Consider the following 26539-nt stretch of genomic DNA (forward strand, 5'->3'; position numbering starts at 1 on the left):
TGCTCGACCCTCCTTTTCCTGTAGTCCATGATCAAATCCTTTGTCTTGCTCACATTGAGGGAGAGGTTGTTGTCCTGGCACCACACTGCCAGGTCTCTGACCTCCTCTCTATAGGCTGTCTCATTGTTGTTGGTGATCAGACCTACCACCATTGTGTCGTTGGAAAACTTAATGATGGTGTTGTAGTCGTGCGTGGCCACGCAGTCGTGTACGAACAGGGAGTACAGGAGGAGACTAAGCACGCACCTCTGAGGGTCCCCCGTGTTGAGGATCAGCGTGGAAGATGTGTTGTTGCCTACCCTTACCACCTGGGGGTGGCCCGTAAGGAAGTCTAGGATCCAGTTGCAGAGGGAGGTGTTCAGTTCCAGTGTCCTTAGCTTAGTGATGAGCTTTATGGACAGTATGGTGTTGAACACTGAGTTGTAGTCAACAAACAGCATTCTCACGTAGGTGTTCCTTTTGTCCAGGTGGTAAAGGGCATCTGGTCAGTATGCAAATTGTAGTGAGTCTAGGGTTTCTGGCATGATGGTATTTATGTGAGCCAGCCTTTCAAAGCGCTTCATGCCTACAGACGTGAGTGCTAAGGGGCATTCGTCATTTGGTAACCTAATGCCAAGGCTGGTAACCTTGGCATTCTTGGGCACAGGGGCTATGGTGGTCTGCTTGAAACAGGTAGCTATTACAGACTTGATCAGGGAATGGTTGAACATGTCAGTGAAGACACTTTCCAGTTGGTCATGGTAATCCGCCCTGCGGTTTTGTTAATGTTGACCTGTTTGAAGGTCTTACTCACTTCGGCTACGGAGAGTGTTATGACACAGTTGTCCGGAACAGCTGGTGCTCTCAGGTAGGGTTCAGTCTTCCATACCTCGAAGTGAGCATAGAAGGCATTTAGCTTGTCTGTTAGGCTCGCGTCACTGGGCAGCTCGCGGCTGGGTATCCATTTGTAATCCGTAATAGTTTGCAAGCCCTGCCACATCCGACGAGTGTCAGAGCCGGTGTAGTAGGATTCAATCTTAGTCCTGTTGTAACGTCCGTCGTTAAATGAAGACCAAGGTGCAGCGTGGTAGGCATACATTTTCTTGAATTTTAAATGTTCCACCAAAAACAATAAACAACTCAACGAACGTAAAGCAAGGAGTGCAACACATGCAACACACAAAGACAAGATCCCACAACAGAAGGTGGGAAAAAGGGCTGCCTAAGTATGATCCCCAATCAGAGACAACGATAGACAGCTGCCTCTGATTGGGAACCATACTCGGTCAACAAAGAAATATAAACATAGATTTCCCACCCTAGTCACACCCTGACCTACAAAATAGAGAATTTAAAGGATCTCTAAGGTCAGGGCGTGACAGTACCCCCCCCCCCCCCCCCCCCCCAAGGTGCTGACTCCCGGCCGCAAACCTGAACCTATAGGGGAGGGTCCAGGTGGGCATCTACCCTCGGTGGCGGCTCCGGTTCGGGACGTAGCCCCAGCTCCCTACGCTAATCCCCCCGCTTCTGTGGAACCGGACCGTGGATCGTCGCCGGAGACTCCGGACCGCAAATCACCGCTGGAGGCTCCGGACTGCAGATCGTCGCTGGAGGCTCCGGACTGCAGATCGTCGCTGGAGGCTCTGGACTGCAGATCGTCACTGGAGGCTCTGGACTGCAGATCGTCGCTGGAGGCTCTGGACTGCAGATCGTCGCTGGAGGCTCTGGACTGCAGATCGTAGCTGGAGGCTCTGGACTGCAGACCGCCGCTGGAGGCCGAGGACTGCAGACCGCCGCTGGAGGCTCAGGACTGCAGACCGTCGCTGCAGACTCTGGACCACAGACCGTCACTGGAGACTCTGGACCGCAGACCGTCGCTGGAGACTCTGGATCGCAGACCGTCACTGGAGACTCTGGACTGGGGACCTTCGCTGAAGGCTCTGGACTGGGGACCGTCGCTGGAGGCTCCGGACTGGGGATCGTCGCTGGAGGCTCCGGACTGGGGACCGTCACTGCAGGATCCTTGCCATGGATCATCAATACAGGCTACGGGCCATGGATCATCACTGGAGGCTTCGTGCCATGGATTACCACTACAGGCTCCGGGCCATGGATCATCACTGGAGGCTTCGTGCCATGGATCATCACTGGAGGCTCCGGGCCATGGATCATCACTGGAGGCTTCGTGTCATGGATTATCGCTAGAGGCTTCGTGCCATGAATTATCACTACAGGCTCCGGGCTATGGATCATCACTGGAGGCTTCGTGCCATGGATCATCACTGGAGGCTTCGAACTATGGATCATCACTGGAGGCTTCGTACGTGGAGCCGGAACAGGTCTCACCGGACTGAGGTAACGTACTGGAAGCCTGGTGTGGGGAGCTGCCACAACGCGTCCTGGCTGGATACCCACTTTAGCTCGGTGAGTGTGGAGAGCTGCCACGGGACACACTGGGCTATGAAGGCGCACTGGAGGCATAGTGCGTAGGGCCGGCGCAGGATATGCTGGGCCGTGGAGGCACACTGGAGGTCTGGAGCGTAGAGCTGGCACAACGCGTCCTGGCTGAATCCCCTCTGTAGCACGGCAAGTGCGGGGAGCTGGCACAGGCCGCACTGGGTTGTGCTGGCGAACTGGGGATACCGTGCGTAGAGCTGGCTCAGGATATCCTGGGCCGAAGAGACGCACCGGAGGCCAGGAGCGCTGATCCGGCACAATCCGTCCTGGCTGAATGCCCACTCTAACACGGCAACTGCGGGAAGCTTGCACAGAGCGCACCGGGCTGTGGATGCGCACTGAAGGCATGGTGCGCAGAACCGGATAACACGGTGCTTGACCGGTCACTCGCTCCCCATGGTAAGCACGGGGAGTTGGCTCAGGTCTGAACCCTGACTCCGCCAATCGCCCCGTGTGCCCCCCACCCAAAAATTGGGGGGGCTGCCTCTCGTGCTTGCTTTGTTGGTTTAACTCTTCGCAACGTCGCCGTTCCGCTTTCGCTGCCTCCGTCTGCTCCTTAGGACGGTGATACTCCCCGGCCCTTGTCCAGGGTCGGGGAGTGGTGGGATCTTCTGTAACGTCCATCGTTAAATGAAGACCAAGGTGCAGCGTGGTAGGCGTATATTTTCTTTAATATTAAATGTTCCATCAAAAACAATAAACAACTCAACGAACGTAAAGCTAGGAGTGCAACACATGCAACACACAAAGACAAGATCCCACAACAGAAGGTGGGAAAAAGGGCTGCCTAAGTATGATCCCCAATAAAGACAACGATAGACAGCTGCCTCTGATTGGGAACCATACTCGGCCAACAAAGAAATATAAACATAGATTTCCCACTCTAGTCACACCCTGACCTACCAAATAGAGAATTTAAAGGATCTCTAAGGTCAGGGCGTGACACCTGTATTGATGCTTTGTCTGTTTGATGGTTTGTCAGAGGGTATAGCGGCATTTCTTATAAGCGTCCGGATTAGTTTCCCGCTCCTTGAAAGCAGTAACTCTAGCCTTTATCTCAGTGCGGATGTTGCCTGTAATCCATGGCTTCTGGTTGGGATATGCACATAAATTGTGGGGATGATGTTCTCGATGCACTTATTGATGAAGTCCGTAACTGATGTGGTATACTCCTCAATGCCATTGGATGAATACCGGAACATATCCACTGGTACTTCCTGCTTGAGTTTTTGCTTGTAAACAGGAATTAAGAGGATCGAATTATGGTCAGATTTGCCATATGGAAGGCGAGGGAGTGCTTTGTACGTGTGTGGAGTAAAGTTATTTTTCAGAGTTTTTTCTCAAGTGATTGTACGTTCGCCGGTAGGACGGATGGTAAAGGCAGATTATCCACTCGCCTACAAATTCTCACCAAGCACCTGGATCGCGGCCCTTATATCTGGGTCTCCTCTTCATGCGAATGACGGGGATTTGGGCCTGGTCCGGGAGGAGTCGTAAATCTTCATCCAGTCCGTGGTGAGTAATCAAAGTTCTGATGTCCAGAAGCTCTTTCTGGTCATTAGAGACTGTGGCATAAATATTATGTACAAAAAAAGTTACAAACAACGGAAAAACAACACACGGAGCAGCACAATTGGTTATGAGCCTGTAAAATGGCAACTATCCCCTTCGGCTCTATTATCAGATGTCAGACTGGTACTTTGACATTCGCCGGTACCAATTTCTCTAACCACACAGACCACGTAGATAACGTCTACACCAGGGCTCTCCAACATTTTCAGGCATGAGAGTTACTTACGGAAAAATAAAAAAACGTTGCAAGCTACTCATTTTTTCCCTAGCTTTCAAATAGGCATATTCTTCTTCTCTTCTCCCCTACAACTAGGGTACAAGAGAAAGTAGTGCACTATGTTTTCTGTTTTATATTTTCCCAAATTATATTTTCTCTGTTATATTTTTCCTGGTTTTAGATTTTTATTTCATTTTTCACTCTCAAAATTACAATTGTTCATAGAGAAACAATGAAATGATCAGGTTTCAGGTAAGACCCAAGTGCAGACTGTGTTGAAGTAATAATGTTTTTTGCAACAACAGGGTCAGGCAAACGACAGGTCAGGGCAGGCAGAGGTCGGTAATCCAGAGTAGGGGCAAAGGCACAGGACGGCAGGCAGGCAGGCTCAGGGGCAGGCAGAGTGGTCAGGCAGGCGGGCTCAGAGTCAGGACAGGCACCGGTCAAAACCAGGAGGGCGAGAAAAAGAGAGACTGGGGAAAAGCAGGAGCTGAGACAAAACGCTGGTTGACCTGACAAACAAGACAAACTGGCAACAGATAAACAGAGAACAGAGGTATAAACACACAGGGGATAATGGGGAAGATGGGCGACACCTGGAGGGGGGTGGAGACAAGCACAAGGACAGGTGAAGCAGATCAGGGCGTGACAGAAATTGGATGTTCTGAGTCCATGTCAATGGGTACCAAATGACTAAATCGCCTTCTAGTGGCCTCATGGGTGAAATGTTATTAATATTTGTCATAATTTCATAATCAATAAACATGATTTTAAAAAACCTGCCTGAAAAATCCAGTGTTTTTATATTTCTGTCTTCTGTGATGTATATGAAGTGTAATATTGGGATGCAAACTCATAATGTAATACATTTCAACTCTATATCTGACACAGTACAGGTGTCTTCTGTTTTTAAGACCATAACCATGTGTGTGAGGTGTATACAAGTTTCAAAGTAGGTTTGTTTAAGACTACCAAGAAGCACTCTGTGTAACCCAGATTTAGCACACTGCAGTAAAAGATGAAATCACATCAGAAGGCCATTTATTTTTTGGTCTGGAAGAGAACTAGACTAAAGTACTTCCCCTTTAGTTGCGCATCTGACCCTTTCATTGTGCCATCTAGCAAGTGAGGAATGTGCCTTCTAATGTGCCGTTGTAGTGATGGTTCTGTACTGCTGCTGCTCATTTCATGGCAAAGTTAACTTAACAAATAACAAATAACAGATACACATGATATATTTCTGCCAGGTAGGCCATTAACATTTAATTGAGAAGGTTTTGGGGAAAGTATTTCTGTCAACCCACAAGATGGATATGACATCAACTGGCTACACACAGAGTGATAGAAAATGTGCGCACCACACAGACAGGGGCAATATTACTGTACATGAATTGGCAGATATTGTGTTAGGTTTGGCTTTTTGAGACAATAGTGGCTAACCATGGGTGGCATAATGTCAATGTGGCGTTGATTAGATAGTAGCTGGGAGCTTGCGGGGTCTGATACTTGTCAAATTGCATGTACTTTCAGAATTGTTTGGCGATTTACACATAGGTGGGCTGCGAGCTACTGGTAGACCTCTGATTTACACTCGGTTTACTGTGCACTGCAATTCAGAAACGTCTGGAGACTCGAGATCTGATCATGTTTTATTATAATTTTTTTTTAGATGACTTCAGTAGTTTAATATGAGTGCAGACCAGGGAGGCAGATAGTTGTCTTTTTTTGGGGTGTATTTAAAGTCACTACCTATGGTCCCTCTGGAGACCTGTCACACTACTCTCATTTAGTCACACGACTCTCATTTAGTCTCTCTCTCTCCTTACCCCACCTTCCATTTCCCAAAATTAAGCAAATATGGAGGTATGGTCAAACCACAACATCTCTAATTTGTCTTCTACTTGTTTATTTTCCATTTTTCCCTTGTCACATGTCGTGAATTACCATTGACTTTTCACTGATGTGAAATCCTACGGAGGTTTGCGAGAAAGCACAAGGACAACACGTGATTAATAACCACTGACCATCCTTATGCGCTTGATGTTTATACAGCACATGATACATATGATACATTTACATACACAAACGCTCGTACGTCAATTCAAATGACAAACAACAACAACAACACCGGAGCTCGAAATGGAATGGACGGCACTCTCTGCTTGAAACAAAGTGCAGAGGAAAAGTGCAGAGTTCAGCGTTCACACATGGTTCTAGTTAGTGGTCCATGCAGTGGCCTCCCATTAAATCCAATGTGGTTTGGAGGAGACTTTCATATTTTTTTTTCACAGTTTAAAAAGGTTTTCTAAAGCTTCTCTCACCCCAGGGAAGTTTACTTTGAGTCATTGTGTAGATTTGCATTGATAGATTTAGATAGGGTTCGTTGAGGTCAATGTATGTGGGAAGGATTTGGTTTTTCCTGCATGGATTCGTCTCAATACACAATCCCACCCTGGGGATTATAGATATATAGATCTGCATGCATGATAGAGAGAGAGATGGGGGAGGGCATGGTTATGGTGCCTAGATGTCTGGCGTTTCAAGTTCACTGGGGGAGAAAGAAAATCCTGGTGTTTTGCTCGCTTTTCCATGGTTCAATCCAAGGGGTCATTAAACAGCGGAAAAAATTCACTAAGCATTTTTACACACATTTAAATTCACTGAAAAGTTAAAACCAGACGACAAATCTCAGCTGTTGTACAGATCTTGAGAGATACCGATATGGCATTTGGTCATTGGCGTAGTTCTTATAAAAACTACAAACAAAACAACCATAATTAACGATGTGCTATGTGCTATGTAATCTTCAGGTGAGAGGTATACACTGGTGCTATAAACAAGTGAAACCAAACAAGGCCTTTAGTTTGCAGCCTGTTAAACTGCTCCATCACAGCTGATTACAGCTGATCACAGCTGATGACAGTGTGTCCCAAGAGCCCGTTGACTTTGGCACCAGTTGAAAGCGCTGGCGTGATAACACAAACTTATCTCCTGAGGGCAGGTGGCTAATTGTTGCCTTAATGTCAAGCTTTGCAGCTGCAGTACTGCAGTAATTACATAGCGGAACATGACAGACATCATGCAGATGTTTTGGGGGACAAGGCATTTGGGTTGAACATTTAAAAAATATAAGAATATAAGATGTCTTATGTAAAATAAAAAAGCAAAATTTCAAAATAGAAAACACATTTGTATCTCGTCTTATTTGGGCTTTGTAAAGAAAAACTACCTCCCACCGTTGACTGAAATACACAATATGAAACAATAATACTGATCATAAATATAACATGTACATGAGCTACAGCCTAAAGATATTAGTGGTGTGTTTCTCACACTTGCCTCTCCTTAAAGAGGATCTCGGCATATACAGTCCCTGTGCACGAGGCTTTGTTGTCCGGCAGAGGCTTAACCAGCTCCAGCTCTGCATAAGTCAGGCTTTCCTCTGCAATCTTCGGCTGCAAGGGACAAGGAGAGAAGGAAGCATGTGAAGACCAGACTCGTGAATTTAGTTATTCATGTTGTGTCCGTTACAATATGATTCTGGACAAAATTACCTTGGGATAGTAGTCACATACACATACAAATAAAATAATATCAGTAAAACAACTTGAAGGAATGTTAGATTTCTGGACAGCCCTCTACATAAATAATGTACCTGTTGCCTAACACCTTGTACGTAAGAATCAGGAAACTTACTAAGACCACTTTCCTCGGCTGCGCCTTTAAAAGTTTGGGTTTTCGGATTTTGTCTGCAATGGGTGCTGTGGAGGAATGAAGTGATCATTATGCAGAGAGGGAACACATTGTCTGTGTAACAAGAAACATGTCCCCCCCCCCCCCTCAAACCAAAACCCAGAACCACAAGTGTCTCCGTCCACAATGTTTACATGCCTCTCCTGTCATTGATTAGTGATGATTTGGAAGCAGACATCAAAGCAGAGTTGAACACACATACAATGCTTTAAGTATAGGCATTCAGACTACTGAGACACTACCTGAACTCCTTATGAGACAGACGAATCGCGTGAAAACTGCCAAACCTATTAATCTCAAGGGTGAACCAAAATATTATCATCAGGAACAAATGCTACTTAGAATCTGCTGTCTTGCATAATAAGTTGACCATAAACAGTGCACTATTTCTGGAAACAGACTGAGAATTTGCTTCGCTCTTTGGCCAGTTTCTCTATGCCAGCACATACAGTACAGTCTAGTGTAGAACCATATATAGACTCAAAAAGGTACAGCCTGATGGTAGCAAGTAGAAGCAATATCAGGAATCTAATATCAGAGAATCAGACACAGTGTTAAGTATACTCCTCTATGATGGTCACTTTAACCCCATTCCCTCCCCCAGGCCACATACCCAACGGTGGGTATGAAGACAGGCTTCTACGTTTCTAAGAAAACATCCCGGTGTGTAAATATGGTACAAATGTGATGGATGTGATGTGCCAGAGAGGCTGTCTGTTTACCTTTAGCTGGTATCTCTGGTGGTATCTCGGACTGCTCTTTGCTACGTTTCCTCCTGTACCTCCTCTGCTTTTTGGGCAGGGCAGGAGACACACTGACTAGACTGGTCACCGTCTCCCCTGAACTGCAGACAGCAGCCAGAGATGTTTAGAGCAGAATTAGGTCAGATACGATTCTGTGTGTCGGCTACCATAGTATCCACAGTAAAGCTCACATTGTATTTGGATTGTAAAGAAGCCTACCTGTTCTGAGGGCTCTTGACCAAATGGTAGCTGTCTACAAGACAATGAGACGAAACGTTGGCGCATGATGGGGAAAAACATCCTGCCATTGTCATCAAAAACAGAGTTCAGCTTGCCTTGTCCATTCACTTTAAATGATCTGTTAATGTGGCCCAGACGAGTTATTTCACGGTGTGTTTACTTACCTTTTAACCTCTTCCTCTGTACATATTGGCAGGTCACCACCACGGTGAACATACACATGCACACCAGTCCCACAGAGCAGAGCAGCGCAGCGCACAGGTACATGTCTGGAACACACAAAACCACAAAAACCAACCTGATGAGTCATCCTTCAAGTCAGAAGACGTGCCACCCTGAAGACCCATGTTTCCGTTGTTTTGACATACCCTTTAAAATATCCATGTCCACCCATTTAGGCATGCTTAAATGGGTGGACATGGACATTGTGGTTGTGCTATTTCAGTACAAGGACAATGCAGAGCACCAGAGTCGTGTCCTTACCTTCAAACAGACTCCACAGACTCTCCTTGGCCTTGGTCACTGGTCGGACATGCACTGGAAGGAAACAAGGGAACGTCCATAGTAATCAGTGTGGCTACCGTTCCACCTGATTATACAGTGTACACAGTTTAGAAACCTCTAATTGCAGGTGGGTTGGCGTAGGATGACAGTATCGATGTTGTCCTCTCCTCCAGATTCACTTCCTGAATCACTGGCTCGTGGTAGCTAACACCCACCAAGCCATCCTGAAATACCCCAAACCGCAAGCAGCTGACGACAGCCAGGCTAGCCTCTCTCACCCACAGCAGCCATACTTAGCTTAGCTAGCCGCCAGAGCTAGTGGGCTGAAGCCCGGCTGAGTGTCTGCCTGTCCAGAGGGCTTACCCCTAGAGCATTTACCTCAGCGCTAAACCACCAGCACTTGCTTTAGACTGGGCCAACCATACGTATGTCCCACATTCAACTATTTGGAAACATTAGTCTGACATAGATGAGAGGAGGAGACTTGGGCTCTGGATTTTCTCTAGTTGTGTTCGCCAAGTATGTACAGCACTTGCTGTAAATATAGGTCACAAACTCTTTCCCACCTTCCTGTATCATTCCAGGTAAAGCCACTCTTGGTCGTGCGTTTTTTTTGTTCAAAGATTAAGCGTACAGTGTTGTGGCGCAGAAGACTTCTTTGCCATGAATCAGACATTGTGACTTGAATAGGACACGATGTACTGTGCCAGACGGCCAGCTGCACATGCTGGAATAATATAAAGCTGCAGCACTGCATGCAGCCAAATAAGTGTCTTTAAAAATGTCATCCATTTATGGCTCTTTTTGAATGGCATTGGAAACGTTCAACCAAATTCACTCGCTGTTCAATTGATTCCATTCACATGTGCTCCCCCTTTCTTTTTGATAGGAGGTCTCTCGTATATATCCTCACTTTGACCAGCACAGAGCAACGCATATCGAATGAATAGCATCCCTAAGACAGATCTGTGTTCGGTTTAATAAGGGATGAATACTGTCTTCCGCAATCAATGGACAAATTCAATGGGTCACGTTGGGCTACTTCAGGGTATTAATGAAACTTAAGAGAGAAACAATAATAATAAGTGAATACTAGTACGTAGTGATAATCCATACAATCGTCATTACAAACGCCTTCAAAGCTTCCTTCGCTTTCACGTCCTCTTTCTTCACTTTCTCACTGCGAGGCCTGTGAAAAAGTCGTGGTGGCCTCATTCTCGGAGCTCTGTTTGTACACTTGCCCATATTAAACCCTGACCACGGAGGACCCAGAGTAATAGAGTACCCTGATGCTCCTGCACTTCAACACAAACCACATCTGTTTTCACCACATACATTTTTAAAAAGGCACAACATCTCCCAGCACACGTTGTCCAAATATCTCAGGGTTTTATAGGGGTTTACACCAGAAAGAGGCCAACTTCATGCTGTTTTCAGTTTGCTTTCCCTAAACCATCAAACCCTATGGCTTTTTGGGTTGTATACCATAGCCTACCATATTCCTGGATTTTTGGGCAGAGTAGGATGTATGGCGTAAGACCAAAGGAATTGAGGCAGGTATTGAGCCAACGTGAAATCAACATCAATGTGCTAGCTTAGTAGTATTAGCTTCCTCCCTCTCTGAGTACATCTCAGGGTAAACTGACCTACCCCACCTAAAACCTGCGGCCCTCTGCCTCGCCAACACACGTGACTGTCTGCTTGACAATATACAAACCTGTTGAGCTACAGAAAAGGATCCAATTCGATAGCACCATTGGCGACATTTCAAACTAGCTGTGGAGTGAGGTTATGGCATGGTCTTATCTCGCTTACGTACTCACTACTACACAGTTGTCTATTCAACCAACCCCCCTCGACACCATAGACGCTCTGACGTTGGGGAGCCTCATACTACAACTATCTCTTGTTCTATCGCTCTCGAATTCACTCACTTCCTGCCACGATTGTATGTGTGGACAATACTTAGGGGAGGGAAACTCCTGGCAGTAGCCAAAGACAGTATCTGTTTGGTGGTGATGGTGCCAGTGGTCCCTTCCCTCCGGTGTTGCTCTAGTCTGTCTGCTCTGGCTCAGACTTGGCTATAACAGACAGTCAAATGTCACAGCCGGCACAAATGATTCCATGGAAAACGGAAAAAGCGGTTCAGTCTGAATTTACTCAAAGCACTGTAGTAATTGCTTAGAAAGTGAAATTGCATCTGCCTCGCTACTGTACATGCTGCTTAGATCCTTTCACAGAATGTTATGTGCATCGAACTGGCAGAACTGAAGGGCAGACATTGGCTTCAGAGACGAAAATATACTCCATCTTCTCGTTCCAGCATAACAAAGCACTGCAACCACTAGCTGCCATATCATGTATTGCTATGAAATATTGCTTCTTCTCAAGCTTTTTCAAAACCATTGAACTCCCTTCCACAATAAAAAAAAACAGGACCTTTCATTACACATGACACAATCTCCTCCTTCTCAAGACTGATGAATCCTAAATTAGGTCAGTTGTCTGTTACTGCACACAGTGCTACACCTGAATTCATAGTTACCTCTAAGCTCGGTGGCGGCCGTGCAGTTCGTTGACGCCTTCCATCGGCTCTGGTGCCTCTTGAACTCCTGCACGCGGCATATGTAGAGTCCTCGGTCCGCCGCTGAGATGTTCATAATGAGCAGGTCGAAAATCTTCCCCTGCTTGACCACTGTCAGTTTCAGCTTAGGCCAGGGGAAGCTCTTTGTATAGTTCCCATAGAACCTGGCCTTTCTCATGTTGACCTTGGCGATGAGGTGCTCTTCGTCGCTGGAAGAATGCTCGGGCCGGAAGGTCCATTTGACCACGGGCAGGCTGCTGGAGCGTCGTCTCTGGGACACCTGGCAGGTCAGGGTGACGTTCTCGCCCTCCTGGGCCAACGTGAAGGGGGACGGGGTGATGGTGGCATTGATGGCCTGGCACACTTCTGAAAGATATAGCACACGCATAAAGAATATGTATAAAGATATAGATATGACATCAATACCCTTTTGAGCTGAACCCATAGGGGTTTTGGTTGGTTCATAGTGTGCAAAGGGTATAAGAGCCATCAAGAGCCTAAGCTCGTGTATGAAGACCTTGAAGGAGTTGGAAGAAGACATGTTGACCTAGATTCGTAGATAATCCGTATCTGTTGTTCTGATTTTGATCAACAGTTAGATACACAGTATCTCTTTTCTACTGTATTTATGTCTGCGGGTGAGTCATCTGAAAGTGGTGTTTGGCTTAAGTGCAAGCATATGTCCATTTTAAGAGGAAGAAATATTACTTTATTTATTCCATGACAAAAGCAACATCTGTTTTTTTCAACCTAGAGTCATTTCATAATCCTAATTTTCCACTAGCAGTAAGCATATTTCTGTGACACTCAAAGCCATGGAAACACTATATAAAAAGTCAACTATTCATTGCTAGACGAAAATTATCTTTTGCTAGATATATTTATTTAGCGAGAGTATTTAATAAGCTGCATCTTATGAAAGAGTCACCCAAACTCACAATAAATGGGTCAAAAGCAAACTACAAACCTTGCAATGTTCATTTTCAACAAAAATAAGGGAAACCACCAATTTCTCAGTTTACAGTTATTTTTCATCATTGCACAAAAAATAAAGACTATATTACACTTGCAATTGTCCTGTCATAACAACTTATTATTTCACTGCCCACTGTTCATTTCCTGATTCAAACGCATGTCATGTAGAATGTTTTTTCCAGAACACTCACTCGTTTAATAAAAAGTCGACTAGCCAAATGTTTCACCAATATTTTTATGACGTTACCGTAGTGCGCTCTCTCTCTCTCTCTCTCTCTCTCTCTCTCTCTCTCTCTCTCAAACCATTTCAAAGTATTGCCAAATTTCATATCATGACATACTGACTTAAAAACACAATTTTCCTCTGTAGCCCAGTCACCTAAATAGTAAAATAAAGTTGCTTACCGGCAATGAACACTCTAGTAAGGAGAAGTATGACCACTGAAGAGATCTTCATTTTCCAGACCAGCAGGCTCCAGAAAAAACAGTTCAATGTTTCCCAAAGAACAGAGCCTCAGCTCAGGATTCCTCTTCCCTTTTTTTTTATTTTTTTTACGCCATTTGTGTGTAATATGAAACTGTTTCTGCTTGGAACCACCCCCCTCGCCCCTCCCTCTTTCACACACCCCACTTTACTCCTCTGCTTAGCAGAGTGTGGGAAATGGAATTTCCTGTGCAGGAGGAAGGAAGGAGGGAGTGTGTTGGGTGCTTTACTTTTGACGCCGACGTATCACACTTCCAGCTGTGGACTACAGCATAGCAGACTACTCTGACCAGTTTTGACACACACACACACACACACACACACACACACACACACACACACACACACACACACACACACACACACACACACACACACACACACACACACACACACACACACACACACACACACACACACACACACACACAGACACACACAGACACACAGACACACACAGACAATGAAGGAGGACAGGGCAGCGCTGTCTCTGTCTCTGTCTCTGTCTGTGTAACTGGAGCCCACAGAGAATCTTTGTGCAGGACTTTGTGAGGGCAGCTCTGTTTTGGAACATAGTCGACTCCTCTCTTAGGGAAAGGCTTTATAGACACACAAGAGTTTTGTTCAAACGTTCACACACTCACCCTTCTTTAGACAAAACAGGACTGCATTCATGCATTCACCATAATCCTGTCTATATTTGGACTTATATTCTATCCATGCTTGGATTGCTATTTCTTCATCCATCTCTTAGGCTGGAGTTGCAATCATCTTGGTTGTGAGTTTGATAGAAAATGCTGAGCTAGGCAGCATCCCCAGAAACTTTGCAAAAGTCTGAGAAGACACTATATAGAGCACTGTTACTGTATATTCACTGCCAAAGCACGTCTATGAAGGATACTTATAAATGCATCTGGCATTTGTGTAGTATTCTCTGTTACATGTACACTCTCTCTATTTTCACTAGGGGGGGGGGGGGGGGGGGGGTTATAATTCTTACAGTGGTTTCAGGCTCTCAGCAATTAAGTGTTCAAGTGTTCCTATAAATCTAAGTCTATGTCTGTTCAACGGAAGGCAGTTAGGTCTGAGACTGACGTGGTTGCAGGGTAATCAAAGTAAACAGGCATGTTAACAAGATCCTTCTTGCACTCAGATGTGAGAGATGCACGGGGGGGATTTGGAGCGCAGAGAGGTGAGTTGTGGAGTGAGAGTTTAGGCAAGCTGCTTTGTTATGGAGTGATCAATACTGCCCCCTTGTGGGAAGTATATTGATAGACGTGTTGGCTGACAACATCCCGAAAATGTGTCTGGAAGCCGCGCACCGTTATGATTCTGAACGGTCAGATAGCTAGCAGCAATGACAGGAAGCTGCCACGTGAGGAATCGTAAGGGGGCTCGTTTCACCTCATTGTATCTTATTGATACCATGTCTTCTTTTGATGACTAATTTCATGTCAATGTTAATATGGATACAATTCGCTAGCTAGCTAACCCAACTATTGTAACAATGTATTTGAGAGACAACAAGTGCTCATTGGGCAAATGTATTTATGTTTTCAATAAAAGATTTGAAGAAATAGAAGATTTGGAAGTTGCGCGCAGCAAAGCGTGAAGTGAAGACCCCGGAGCTGCTTCTGGGGGATCCATTCCACTCTGCTCACGCCAACCCACTATCCCTAACCTCTGACCCCTGACACTGGATGTACTCATTGGTCCTGTCTATAGGCCAAGGTCAATTCCATATGTGGCTAAGAAGGTAGAGTACCAGGTCACATAAATGCTACCAAGTGTTTAGTAACAGTGCACATACTGGAAATAGTGAAGGTACTTGTATACATATTGTAAACGCTGCTGCAAGTTTGGCATAATGTTCTGGAATAAGGGAATACCCATGGAAACCCAGTGCCATAATCCCAGTCATTATTAGATAGAATGTCGTGGCCCCGCCCACCTTGGGGGAAAACAACCTGTGGTTAGCTTGGTTACCCGATTGGCTCACAGCAAAAACTTGACCTTTTTCAAACGCAATGGTACTTCTTGTCAGTTTGTTTTAGTCAATTCCAAAACAAAATGTAAGAAAAGTACAACATATACAGTATGAAGATGACTTTTCAACATCGCCTGCTCCCGAGTGTTCTCGCTACTTAGAAAAACGTACTAGAGTAGGGCTTCCCTAATGCCTCTTCAACCTGCCAGAAACGAGCTGGACTAATGACCCCACCAAGTGGCCAGAAGTCTCATATACCCCAACATCTACTCCTACCTGATATATCCAGGCCTTATATAATTGTAGGCAGTGGCTAGGGAACAGATCTTTTCGATTTCAGTCGTTTTTCATGACGGCGCTAGCTACCGAGTGAGTGCTAGCTAGCTAGCCAAGACCAACAACACCTCAAATGGACTATACAGCTACAAGTAGTGAGTGAAATAACAAACGGACTATACTAAACAAGTAAAATGTCTTATCTGGGATTAAATGTTTTCTGCACAGACGTGTACTTGGACACCAAGTCCCACAATTTCCCACTCTCCTCACGCCTAGTAATAGCCTGAAGCTAGGCTTTATTTCCCTACTTGGGAGCATTGCGAACCGTAGATCGGGATTTTTTTTTACCTGGTTTGAGGTACATTGTATAACACAGCAGCTTTTCGGCATAGTTTTTAATTTCTGTATATAACAGAAAATCTTCGAGGTAGTTGGCTCTTTTTCAATGGGGAAGATGGTTTGTTTCCCCCAATTTGTGGTCGTGGTCAAGGGAATTCCTTCTTATGCCCTGAATATTGACTAGAGCAGGCCTGGGCAATTATTTTCCATGGAGGGCCACATTAGAATATATTTTTGCCATCGTGGGCCAGAATCATATTACAGGATTATACATCATGTGTATGACTGTGTTGTCAGATATATCTCCTGTAAATCATGTCCAGATATGCTACTTATTTTCATTTTTTAACATGCACAGAAATGAACCACATCCATGTTCTCCTTTTGGTAGGTATTTTCATTATTAAACATGCAGTGAACCACACAAGGGGAAAATTACACTGTGTATTCAGCACCACGGACAGAACTCTTGTTAATAACGGGCATGCACAAGAACACAAGAAAGAGAGAGAGCTCAACATTACATTTAAACTACTCAATCAGTGTGAGGAGTGAAGTCTCTGTTGGGCATTGACTAGAACAGTGAAGTCAGGTATAGTTTCTGACGTCACTATGTGCAGGATTGCTGAGAGGTGAGAGTCAGTAAGAGATGATCTGTGCCTTGACTTGTTATATTTCATCACTGAACATGTCTGTTCACATACATAGGTTGACCCAAACAGTACAAACCTCTTCTGAGCTTGGCTCCTAATCTTTGGAAAGTTTTGTTCATCGGGAGATGCATAGAACCTCGTCAGTGACATTGTTTTGAATAGTTCTCCAATCACTGCATCAGACTGAAGATCGATAAGTTCAAGTTGCAGGTCAGTGGGAGCGTTATCCACATTGAAGGTGAAAGTCAAAGAAGAGGAAACCAACAGCATGTCATTTTCCAACACTTTGAAATCCTCAATACGACGAGAAAACTCACCGTTCAAAGCACGCAGCAGCAGCGATGTATACTTCTCCCGCTGGTCATCTGATAGGAAACAGACTAGTAGTGTCGGGAAGGTGGGTGAGATTGTTGGCATCTACTCGGCAGGTCAGGAAGAGTAATTTTCCCTTGAAGGCTTTGACAAGACTGTACATCTGATGTGCAAAAAGGCCCTTCCCTTGTAGTTTGGAACTCAATTCATTCATGGGGGCCATGATGTCCACGGTGAAGACAAAATCAGCCAACCATTCTGTATCTTGCAGTTGAGGGAAATCCACATATTTTCCTCCTTTCATTTGCAAAAACTCAGCAATCCCCCGACTTCAGGTCCCACACCCTTTTAAGCACCTTCCCCAAACTCAGCCATCTCACGTTTGTGTGGTAGGGGAGATCTGCATGACCCGACTCTGTCTGGTCATGCAGTTTGTCTCAGTGAGACAAACTGCCTGTGGTTTAAAGATTTTGCTCTTATTCCCACTTTATTAACTGTATCCACAACTTGGCTCATTTTCAGAACACATTTACAGAGCACCTCCTGATGAATAATGCAATGCAGGAAAATAATTTTCTGATCTGGGTTCAGCTCAGCTACTTGATCTTGTATCATTTTCAAAAGGCCAAGTTTTTTCCTGTCAGGTTTGGGCACCCATCAGTGGTCACACTGGAGAACTTTTCACTGGAGAACTTGCCACACACTTATTAACCTCCTCCAATAAATCTTTCCCTGTGGTTGTGCTCTTCATTGACTGCACTGAAGCAAGCTCCTCTGTAATTTCAACGTCTGGGGTTATGACCTCGTAAGAATATCAACAACTGCCCCATGTCACGTGCATCACTGCTTTCATCCAGGGCCAAGGAGAAATAGGTGAAATCCTTTACCTTTTATTTCAACTGTTGTTCCATATTCTCTGCGATGTCCTCAACACACCGTGTCAATGTTCGTCTTGACAGGGAAACATTTTCAAACAGCTCTTTCTTGTCTGGGCAAAGTATTGCTGCAGAGTCAATAAAAAATTATTTAATGAATTCGCCCTCGGCGAATGGCTTGCTCTGTTTAGCAATTTTGTGGGACAGTACATCGCTAGCTCTCGCAATTCCATCGTTTGCTGAATGCAGTTTCGTGAAAAGTCCTTGCTGCTTTTGCAACTGAGAAAGCAACTCTTTCGATGCACTTGCCCTCTGCTCAGAAGACATATTCCTATATTTCTCTGCATGCTTCGTCTGGAAGTGCTGTCTTTGCACACAGCGTTCCCTGATACGTCAATAAATAAATATTTCGATGTCCACTCTTGCTGGAACACCCTACGTTCATGGTCTACTTTCCTTTTCTTTGAAATCTTTGAAAAACACATTTTTGAGCAAATTTCTAGCTAGCTACTGTTTGTAACTGTGACGTGTGTGTCAGCCTGTCAGTCACTGCCTGTCCTCATGCAGATGTTATTTATTACGTGCCTTCGAAATAAATGTCCCTCAAGCGGTGGGAGTTAAATCATTATACAAAGGTGAGTATTCATTGGACTTTTAATTTGAATAACAGCTACGTTTTAAAGAACTTTACCATCGCAAATTCTTTATGTGATCTGAGCATGATTCCACGGGCCGCATTGAATCAGAACGCGGGCCGCGTACGGCCCCCAGGCCGGCCTTTGCCCAGGCCTAGACTACAGTATACTGTATAGCTATCCTTGACCACAGGCATACCAAACACTAATGTCTAGACTTCACTTTCACATGTTTATAGACACTTCCAACACACACATCATGCAATTGTTATTTACATTTCCATGCCCAAAACATTTAAATGTATCTCCAGAATTCCTTGGTATCCTTGTCACTTCATGCATCGCTTACTCTTCTTAAGTCCTTCATGTCCACAAAAGCAGTTCTATTAGCAAAGGGAACAAAACCACACATTGTAAGTTTAGCACAAATTTGTTGTATATCGATACCACAATCATGTCAGATTTTTTTCCGTGACAACACCGAAGGACTACTTATTTCCAAGTAGTCCACTTACTGATGAGACGGGTTTTTTACGGATTCCTCTAAAAAAAAAAAAGTTAAGAATACTTTTCAGTTTCACAAATATCACGAATTCATATTCATTGTGGAAATGTATATACAGTAGATATGCTACTATGCTTGTGCACTTACCTGAAGCTTCAATATCAAGCATGTGTTTTTTTATAATGTAGAGCTTGCTGCCAATAAAACATATGGCAAAGAAGAGCCCGATTCCTGCTCCAATCAAAGCATACGTAGCATCTAAGAAACCAAACACAAAGAATAAGCCACCAACAGCCTGTTGTGAAAGCAGCAATAGACAGTACATATCCAGTTCCCTGTTTTGCTCAATAGGCCAGTTCACACGTGAGAATTGTTGGATGCAATCTGTTGCAATGTGTTTACTCGTTCCTCAGGCTGATGAAAAATAGGTCCAGTCATGTCCCCACCCACTGGGCACAGACGTCAATTCAACGTCTATTCCACGTGGTTTAAGGTAATTTTGTTGAAATGACGTGGAAACAGCGCTGATTTAACCAGTGTGTGCCCAGTTGGCGGTCTCTGTCTTGATCTGTGTTGACTTGAAATGTTGCAGTTGCATTAGTTAAGCTTGGAATGGACTTGTAAGGCCTTGGATTGTAATAAGTGTGTGGCTTGGTTGACATGACAGTGTTTGAGCTGCATCAGTCACTTACAGAAGGAGCCTATTACATTTTCTCAACTGACAGTCTACTGAAAGTAAAAGGACTCAATATCGTAATAGGTATGATGACTTTGAGGTAGCGACATATTTCATAACTACTTTTTTACCTGGTTCATCATCGCTTTCCAGGTCATTTCCTCTCACATTTGTCAACATGCACTCTGAAACACAGGGATCATCTTTGTTATAGAACAAGCTAGTGCACTTCTCTAATATCTGTCTTAAACAGTCACCACAACTTCCTGTAAGTATGAAACTGATCTTTGAAAATAGGACACTCGTGTAGACAAGACAGATTAGATCAATGAATTTGCACGCACCCAAGATGAAACAGAGCAGACAAACGCTTGCACTGTATGCGTCTTTGTAGCTTGTACTTGATGATGTCTGTAGTAGTAGGTAGCTTAGCGGTTAGAAGTGTTGGTCCAGTAACCAAAATGTCGCCAGTTCGAATCCCCAAGCCAACTCAGTGAAAAATGTGTTGATGTGCCCTTCAGCAAGGCACTTAACCCTAATTACTCTGCATAAGAGTATCTGCTAAATGACAACATTTTTAATTAAGTAGTAGTAGCACTTAAAAGTTAAACTGTTATATTTAACTCCAATATTTGATCAAAAACTAATCACAAAAATAATGAATATATCTAATCAACTGCTAACTGCTCCAAGATCTGTCAATACATACACTATATATAGAAAAGTATGTGGACACACCTTCAAATTAGTGGATTTGGCTATTTCAGCCACACCCGTTGATGGCATGTGTATAACATCAAGCACACTGCCATGCAATCTCCATAGACAGACATTGGCATTAACAACGGCTCAGCCGCGGAATGGTAGGCTACATAAGCTCACAGAACGGGACTACTGAGTGCTGAAGCGCGTAGAGCATAAAAATCATGTTTTCTCAGTTGCAACACTCACTACTGAGTTCCAAACTGCCTCTGGAAGCAACATCAGCACAAGAACTGTACGTCGGGAGCTTCATGAAATGGGTTTCCGTGGCCGAGCAGCTGCACACAAGCCAAACATCACCCTGCGAAATGCCAAGCATCGGCTGGAGTGGTGTAAAGCTCTCCACCATTGGACTCTGGAACAGTGGAAATGCATTCTCTGGAGTGATTAATCACGCTTCACCACCTAGCAGTCCGACGAACGAAACTTGGTTTGGCGGATTCCAGGAGCACGCTACCTGCCCGAATGCATAGTGCCAACTGTAAAGTTTGGTGGAGGAGGAATAATGGTCTGGGGCTGTTTTTCATGGTTCGGACTAGGCCCCTTAGTTCCAGTGAAGGGAAATGTATAAACAGCGCTCACATGTCTAATTTAGAGCCTTGTCGAGGCCGAATCTGTTGACAGCTTGTGATTGCCAGATAGATTGAACAAGAAATGTGGCAACACGGGGCACATGACAATACCCCACCACCCAACCCCAGACACAACGCTGTCACTGTCACACCACTAGCACTGGGAGACTGGATAGTCAATACTGCACACAGCAGACTCTCCTTGGTCACATTCTATTGGCAGCCACGAGAGGACCAAGACCTCTGACATAACTGAGAGTAGTGGTACTTAACTCTCTGCTCTGTACTGTAGGCAGATAAGTGCATGGAAAGTGCCTGCCGTAGATCAACCATTACCACAAGGAAACAAAGCCTTGTTTAAAAACACTCTCAGAGCTTGATCAGGCAATGCACATCTCATGAATTATGGAAGGCAGTCACATTATGAAGATGTTTGTTATCAATCTGAGAGTGGTGGTAGTTGATTCTCTCTGCTCAAAAGACAAGTCAATGCAAGAAGTGTCTGTTGCAAATCGAGCAGAACAACAACCAGGCTGTTTTAAAAGCACTCTCCAACCTTGATCATTTAGGCTAATTTACTCGAAAAATATTCAAGACACCCATATGAAAGTTATTTGCTATTAATAAATTATGCAAATACGGTTATCCAGTTATTGAATCATATACTTGTTTTCTTAATTTTAGAATATGTTTTTTCAGTGATTCGAAATACGATCATACAGTATTTAAATATACAGGAGTCATATACAGGACTCACCAATTGTAAAGACAATTGTGATGACAGACAAACATCGACCGTTCTGAAGCATCTTCGTCTCATTTGTCTTTCTTGACCACTTTCTCTTGTTCATTCTGACAGCTGCTTGGAAGGCGCTGTCACACTGAAAAAGAAACGTTTCCTGTATCTGGCTCAGAACGTGGTTGATGATGAGATGAGATAATACGCCTGCAGCTCAGCACATCTTATTGCAACCAATTATAATCACTTGGACAAAGTATTTGAGTGTAAGCAAGTGGTTGAATGTCAGGATATGGCAGTCTGTTTCTGTTTGTCGTTCCCTTTCCAAACAAGGCACGGTGGGGTTTCAAGTTTCAAAGTTTGTTTGCCACGAGCACTGGACACAACAGGTTTAAAACAGTACAGTGAAAATCTTACCCTGTGAACTCTTTCCCAACAATGCAGTGATCATAATAATATTAATAATATTATTAATAATAGAAAATGTAACAAAAAAAATAGAAAGGGAAAGTGGGATATCTAGTCAGTTGTACAACTGAATGCAATTAAACTGAAATGTGTCTTCCGCATTTAACCCAACCCCTCTGAATCAGAGAGGTGCGTGGGGCTGCCTTAATCGACATCCACGTCATAGGCGCCCTGGTAAAAAAGTAACTGGTAGCAGGAATATATAAATACTTATGGTGATATACCAATGGCAGGATAAACAAGATAAATACTAATGGCAATCAATAATAATGGACAGCAGTGTAATGGAGTAATACAGCTAATCAATAATCATTTTAGCAACAGCGTAGGTTGTGTCTGAGTGGGTAGAGACCTGTGGATGGGCATAGAGTCAGTGTGGATAGTCTGTGGGGGGGGGGGGGGGGAGAACAGTAGTTGTTAGCAGTCTTATGGCCAGGGGATAGAAGCTGTTTCGGAGTCTGTTTGTCTGAGCCTTGATGCACTGGTACCTGCAGGACGGAAGCATGGAGAACAGCTCCCTTCTGGGTCTCCAAAACAAGCTCAAATCAACCGTCACCCTCTAGTTTTCCACATCAACCAGTTACGTGATTAAAACTGGGAAGTGGATTTCTGGGTCAAGCCTAATGCATTCGTTTGATTCAATGAACTGTTATCAGAGATCTACTAACCTAGGAACCTGTCAGTGCATCTCTGAAACCCAATTAGTTTCAGTAGCTAAAGCACGAGGCTTGACCCAGAAGTTCACTTAATTTATGCTTGATAGTGGCAAGTTTGTTTTGAAATATAATGCTGCGTATGATTATGAAAATACAGGAGATGATCTTGTTTGTAATTCTTGGCTAGCCTGTCATGTGTGATGCAAGACCTTGACAGAGCTCCCAGCTGCATGTTATGTAACAAAGCAGTCAATGCAGAGATATAGATTCATGTTGGCCAACGGATCATCAAGTTACATCTTGACATCTGTTGTGAAACAACATTGGTTCACACTGGTGTGGTGCACAGGAGGTTGGTGGCACCTTAATTAGGGAAGAGGGGCTCTTGGAAATGGCTGCAGCACAATGAGTGGAATGGTATCAAATACATCAAACACATGGTTTCCCATGTTTTTGATCAAATTTTGTTCGCTCCGTTACAGCCAATATTATGAGCCCTCCTCCCCTCAGCAATCTCCTGCGGTGTGGTGTATATTGCAATAATATGGGTTAGTGTTTAACTGGATCAAAATCTACATGCCTAGCCAAGCAATTGTCAAGTCTTGCCATAGATTTTTAAGCAGATGTTAGTCAAAACTGTAACATTGGCCACGTAATTTCAATGTAATTACGTTGAACCAACGTGGAATAGACAATCCTTTAGGATTTTGCCTGTGCTGAGCTCCTTCCCGTTTATTTTTTATCCTGAAAAACTCCCCAGTCTTTGCCAACGTCAAGCACACCCATACCGTGATGGCGCCACCACCATGCTTGAAAATAAGGAGGCAGTTACTTAATGATGTGCTGTGTTGGATTTGCACCAAACATACTGTATGGCTTTACATTTAGGCCAAAACAAAATATTCTTTACATGTGTTTTTTGTTGTTGCAGTATTACTTTAGTGCCTTGTTGCATACAGGATTCATGTTTCTGTATATTTGTATTATTTTTGTACTCTGTCATTTAGGTCATTATTGTGTATTCAATGTTTCCGTCCTGTCCTATAGCTCAGTTCAGAAGGATGGACTGTATCTTTGATGTTTCTGGGTGGTTTAATACATTATTCACAGCATGATTATTAACTTGACCATGCTTAGAGATACTTAATGTCTGATTTGTTATTGATACCCATCTACCAATCACTGCCCTTCGTTATGAGGTTTTCCAAACCTCTCTGGTCTTTGTATTTGTCAGAGTCTAGGTGATGTGGGTAAGGCGGAGTCAGGCGCAGGACACAGAGATGAGTAATAATAGTAACTTTACTCAAAAATAATCTTCCAACAAGGAGAACGAAAATCCAGAATCACACAAACGAGACAACTTACAACAATAAACACGCACAAAACCATGATGGCTCCAGAGGGTTAAATAGGTAAATAACTAAAACGTAATGGGAACCAGGTGTGTACAATAAAGACAAAACAAATGGAAAAAGAAATGTAGATCGGTGGAGGCTAGAAAGCCATTGACGTCGACCGCCGAACGCCGCCCGAACAAGGAGAGGCACCAACTTCGGCGGAAGTCGTGACAGTCTTTATTTTATTTATTTAAACTTTATTTAAATAGGCAAGTCAGTTAAGAACAAATTCTTATTTACAATGACGGCTTACCCCGGCGACACTGGACCAATTGTGTGACGCTCTTTGGGACTCCCAATCACAGACGGTTGTGATACAGCCTGGAATCGAACCAGGGTCTGTAGTGACGCCTCTAGCACTGAGATGCAGTGCCTTAGATTGCAGATGTTAGGTGTTGTAGGTCTGGGGGACAGAGGAAGGGGTAGTCATTAAAAAATTATGTCACATGGAGTGAGTCCATGTAACTTATTATGTGATTTGTTAAACCACATTTTACTCCTGAACAAATTTAGGCTTGCCTAAACAAAGGGGGTGAATACTTAGCCAACCTATATATTTTTGTTATTTAATTTAATATGTAAACATTTGTATAATTTTCTTTTCACTTTGACATTATGGAGAATTTTGTGTAGATCAATGACAACAAAAATCACAATTAAATCTATTTTAATCCCACTTTGTAACGCAACAAAATGTGATAAATCCAAGGTAGGTGAATACCTATGATACCCACTGTAGCTGATATGGTCTGTCATAAACACAAATTAGGCTGTTAGTAGGTTAGTTCATCACTAATTTATTTATCACATGCACAGGCCTAAAGAGCCTATTTTGAGCCGGAATGCCACCTGCTGCGCAGCAAGAGCTCACAGCTCATCAAACATCCCTATTACCCTATAAAAGGTCAGACGCAGCATCTGGGAGTCATTCAAAAAAAGCACATCCTCTTCCTCGCTCAACGCAAGGAGGGTGGTGTAGTGAAATAACTAACTCATACTTTCAGAGAACCGGGGTTACGATGGTAACCTAAAGTTCTCTTTCAAGTATTAGTTTCGGTATTTCACTTATGGGATATACTGACTCCCTTTTTGCCAGACAAGCTTATCCTGACAACTGACTGCCCTGTGAGATTTATCACACAAATGGGCCCTGCCCCTCAGAAGATCTGGGGTCGTTGCAGTGAGAAGCCCAACTCGCTGCTGACCAAATATCTTGGATAGATATGCCCTTAAATAAAGCCCAGGACGTAGCCATTCCTCTAGTGGAATGAACCTGTACGCCAGCAGGAGACTGAAGACCCTTACTTGTGTAGGGCAAAGTGATAGCCCCCACTTTCCAGCAGAAGAGGCATTGTTCAGTGAGCGCTTTACCCGTGTAAGGTTTTGCCCAGGCAACGAACAATTGAACACATTATCTAAACCCCTTAGTCTTGTCCATTTAGATATGCAGAGTGCGTATTGGACACAAACATATGCAACTGTTGATGTTCCCGGAGAGAAAAATGGTGGGGGATGAAAAGCTATCAGCTCAAGGGGAACTCACATCAAAGATGGCTTAATGACCTTCGGGATAAAGGCAGGGTTAGGCCTCAATGATACCCTAACTGTGCACATGACGAGTGCAGTGAGAGTGAGTGAATGTCACTTACACACTTGGCGGAGGTCTTTGCAAGTAATAGCGTTGTCTTAAATGAAAGCATCTTAAGATCCACCTGATCCAAGGGCTCAAAAGGCTTTTGGCATAGAGTATCCAAAACAACTGGTAAGTGCCATGACGGGGCAAGCTGTTTGGACACCGGACGCAAAAGATGTACACCTTTCATAAAACGGGCGACAGGGGGGTGTTGTCGTGCTGTCGTGCTCCCAAAACCCACATGACAAGCCGAAATAGCTGCCAGATATACCTTAATAGTAGAAAAGGCCTTTCCTTTGTCTAATATCTCCTGTAGAAACATCAGGATTATCGGGACAGAGCACTGGAATTACACTGCCTGTGACTTAGTGCACCATTCCTCAAACACACGCGATTTACAATCATAAATTGACCTGGTGGATGAGGCTCTAGCACTCTGAATATTCTAAATTACATTTTGGGGAATCCCCGCAGTGTACAAATTGAACCTTTCACGGGCCAAGCCCAGAGTGCCAACCGTTCCGGGTGAGGGTGGCACAGTAG

The 26539-nt window shown here is 44.1% G+C and overlaps 1 protein-coding gene across 1 annotated transcript; it reads right to left on the reverse strand.

The window, feature by feature from the left end:
* Positions 1-5460: 5460 nt before the first annotated feature.
* LOC120030029 (V-set and transmembrane domain-containing protein 4-like) lies at positions 5461-13498 on the reverse strand. Its single transcript, XM_038975346.1, has 8 exons — positions 13430-13498; positions 12011-12415; positions 9445-9498; positions 9126-9230; positions 8941-8974; positions 8701-8822; positions 7922-7986; positions 5461-7680 (listed from the first exon to the last, which is right to left on the reverse strand). Exons 1-8 carry the CDS (start codon positions 13479-13481, stop codon positions 7555-7557), a joined length of 963 nt encoding a protein of 320 aa, XP_038831274.1. The 5' UTR covers positions 13482-13498; the 3' UTR covers positions 5461-7554.
* Positions 13499-26539: the final 13041 nt, after the last annotated feature.

This window comes from Salvelinus namaycush, chromosome 35, assembly GCF_016432855.1.
Source record: "Salvelinus namaycush isolate Seneca chromosome 35, SaNama_1.0, whole genome shotgun sequence".
Classification (NCBI taxonomy): domain Eukaryota; kingdom Metazoa; phylum Chordata; class Actinopteri; order Salmoniformes; family Salmonidae; genus Salvelinus; species Salvelinus namaycush.

Bases quoted from the DNA above. Each gene is read 5' to 3' on its own strand.
- LOC120030029 (XM_038975346.1), bottom strand. From the start codon at position 13,481: ATGAAGATCTCTTCAGTGGTCATACTTCTCCTTACTAGAGTGTTCATT. The intron at 8,975-9,125 runs GTAAGTAAACAC...ATTGTCTTGTAG, and splicing joins ACAGAGGAAGAGGTTAAAAG to ACAGCTACCATTTGGTCAAG. The intron at 8,823-8,940 runs GTAGGCTTCTTT...TGCTGTCTGCAG, and splicing joins GTCAAGAGCCCTCAGAACAG to TTCAGGGGAGACGGTGACCA.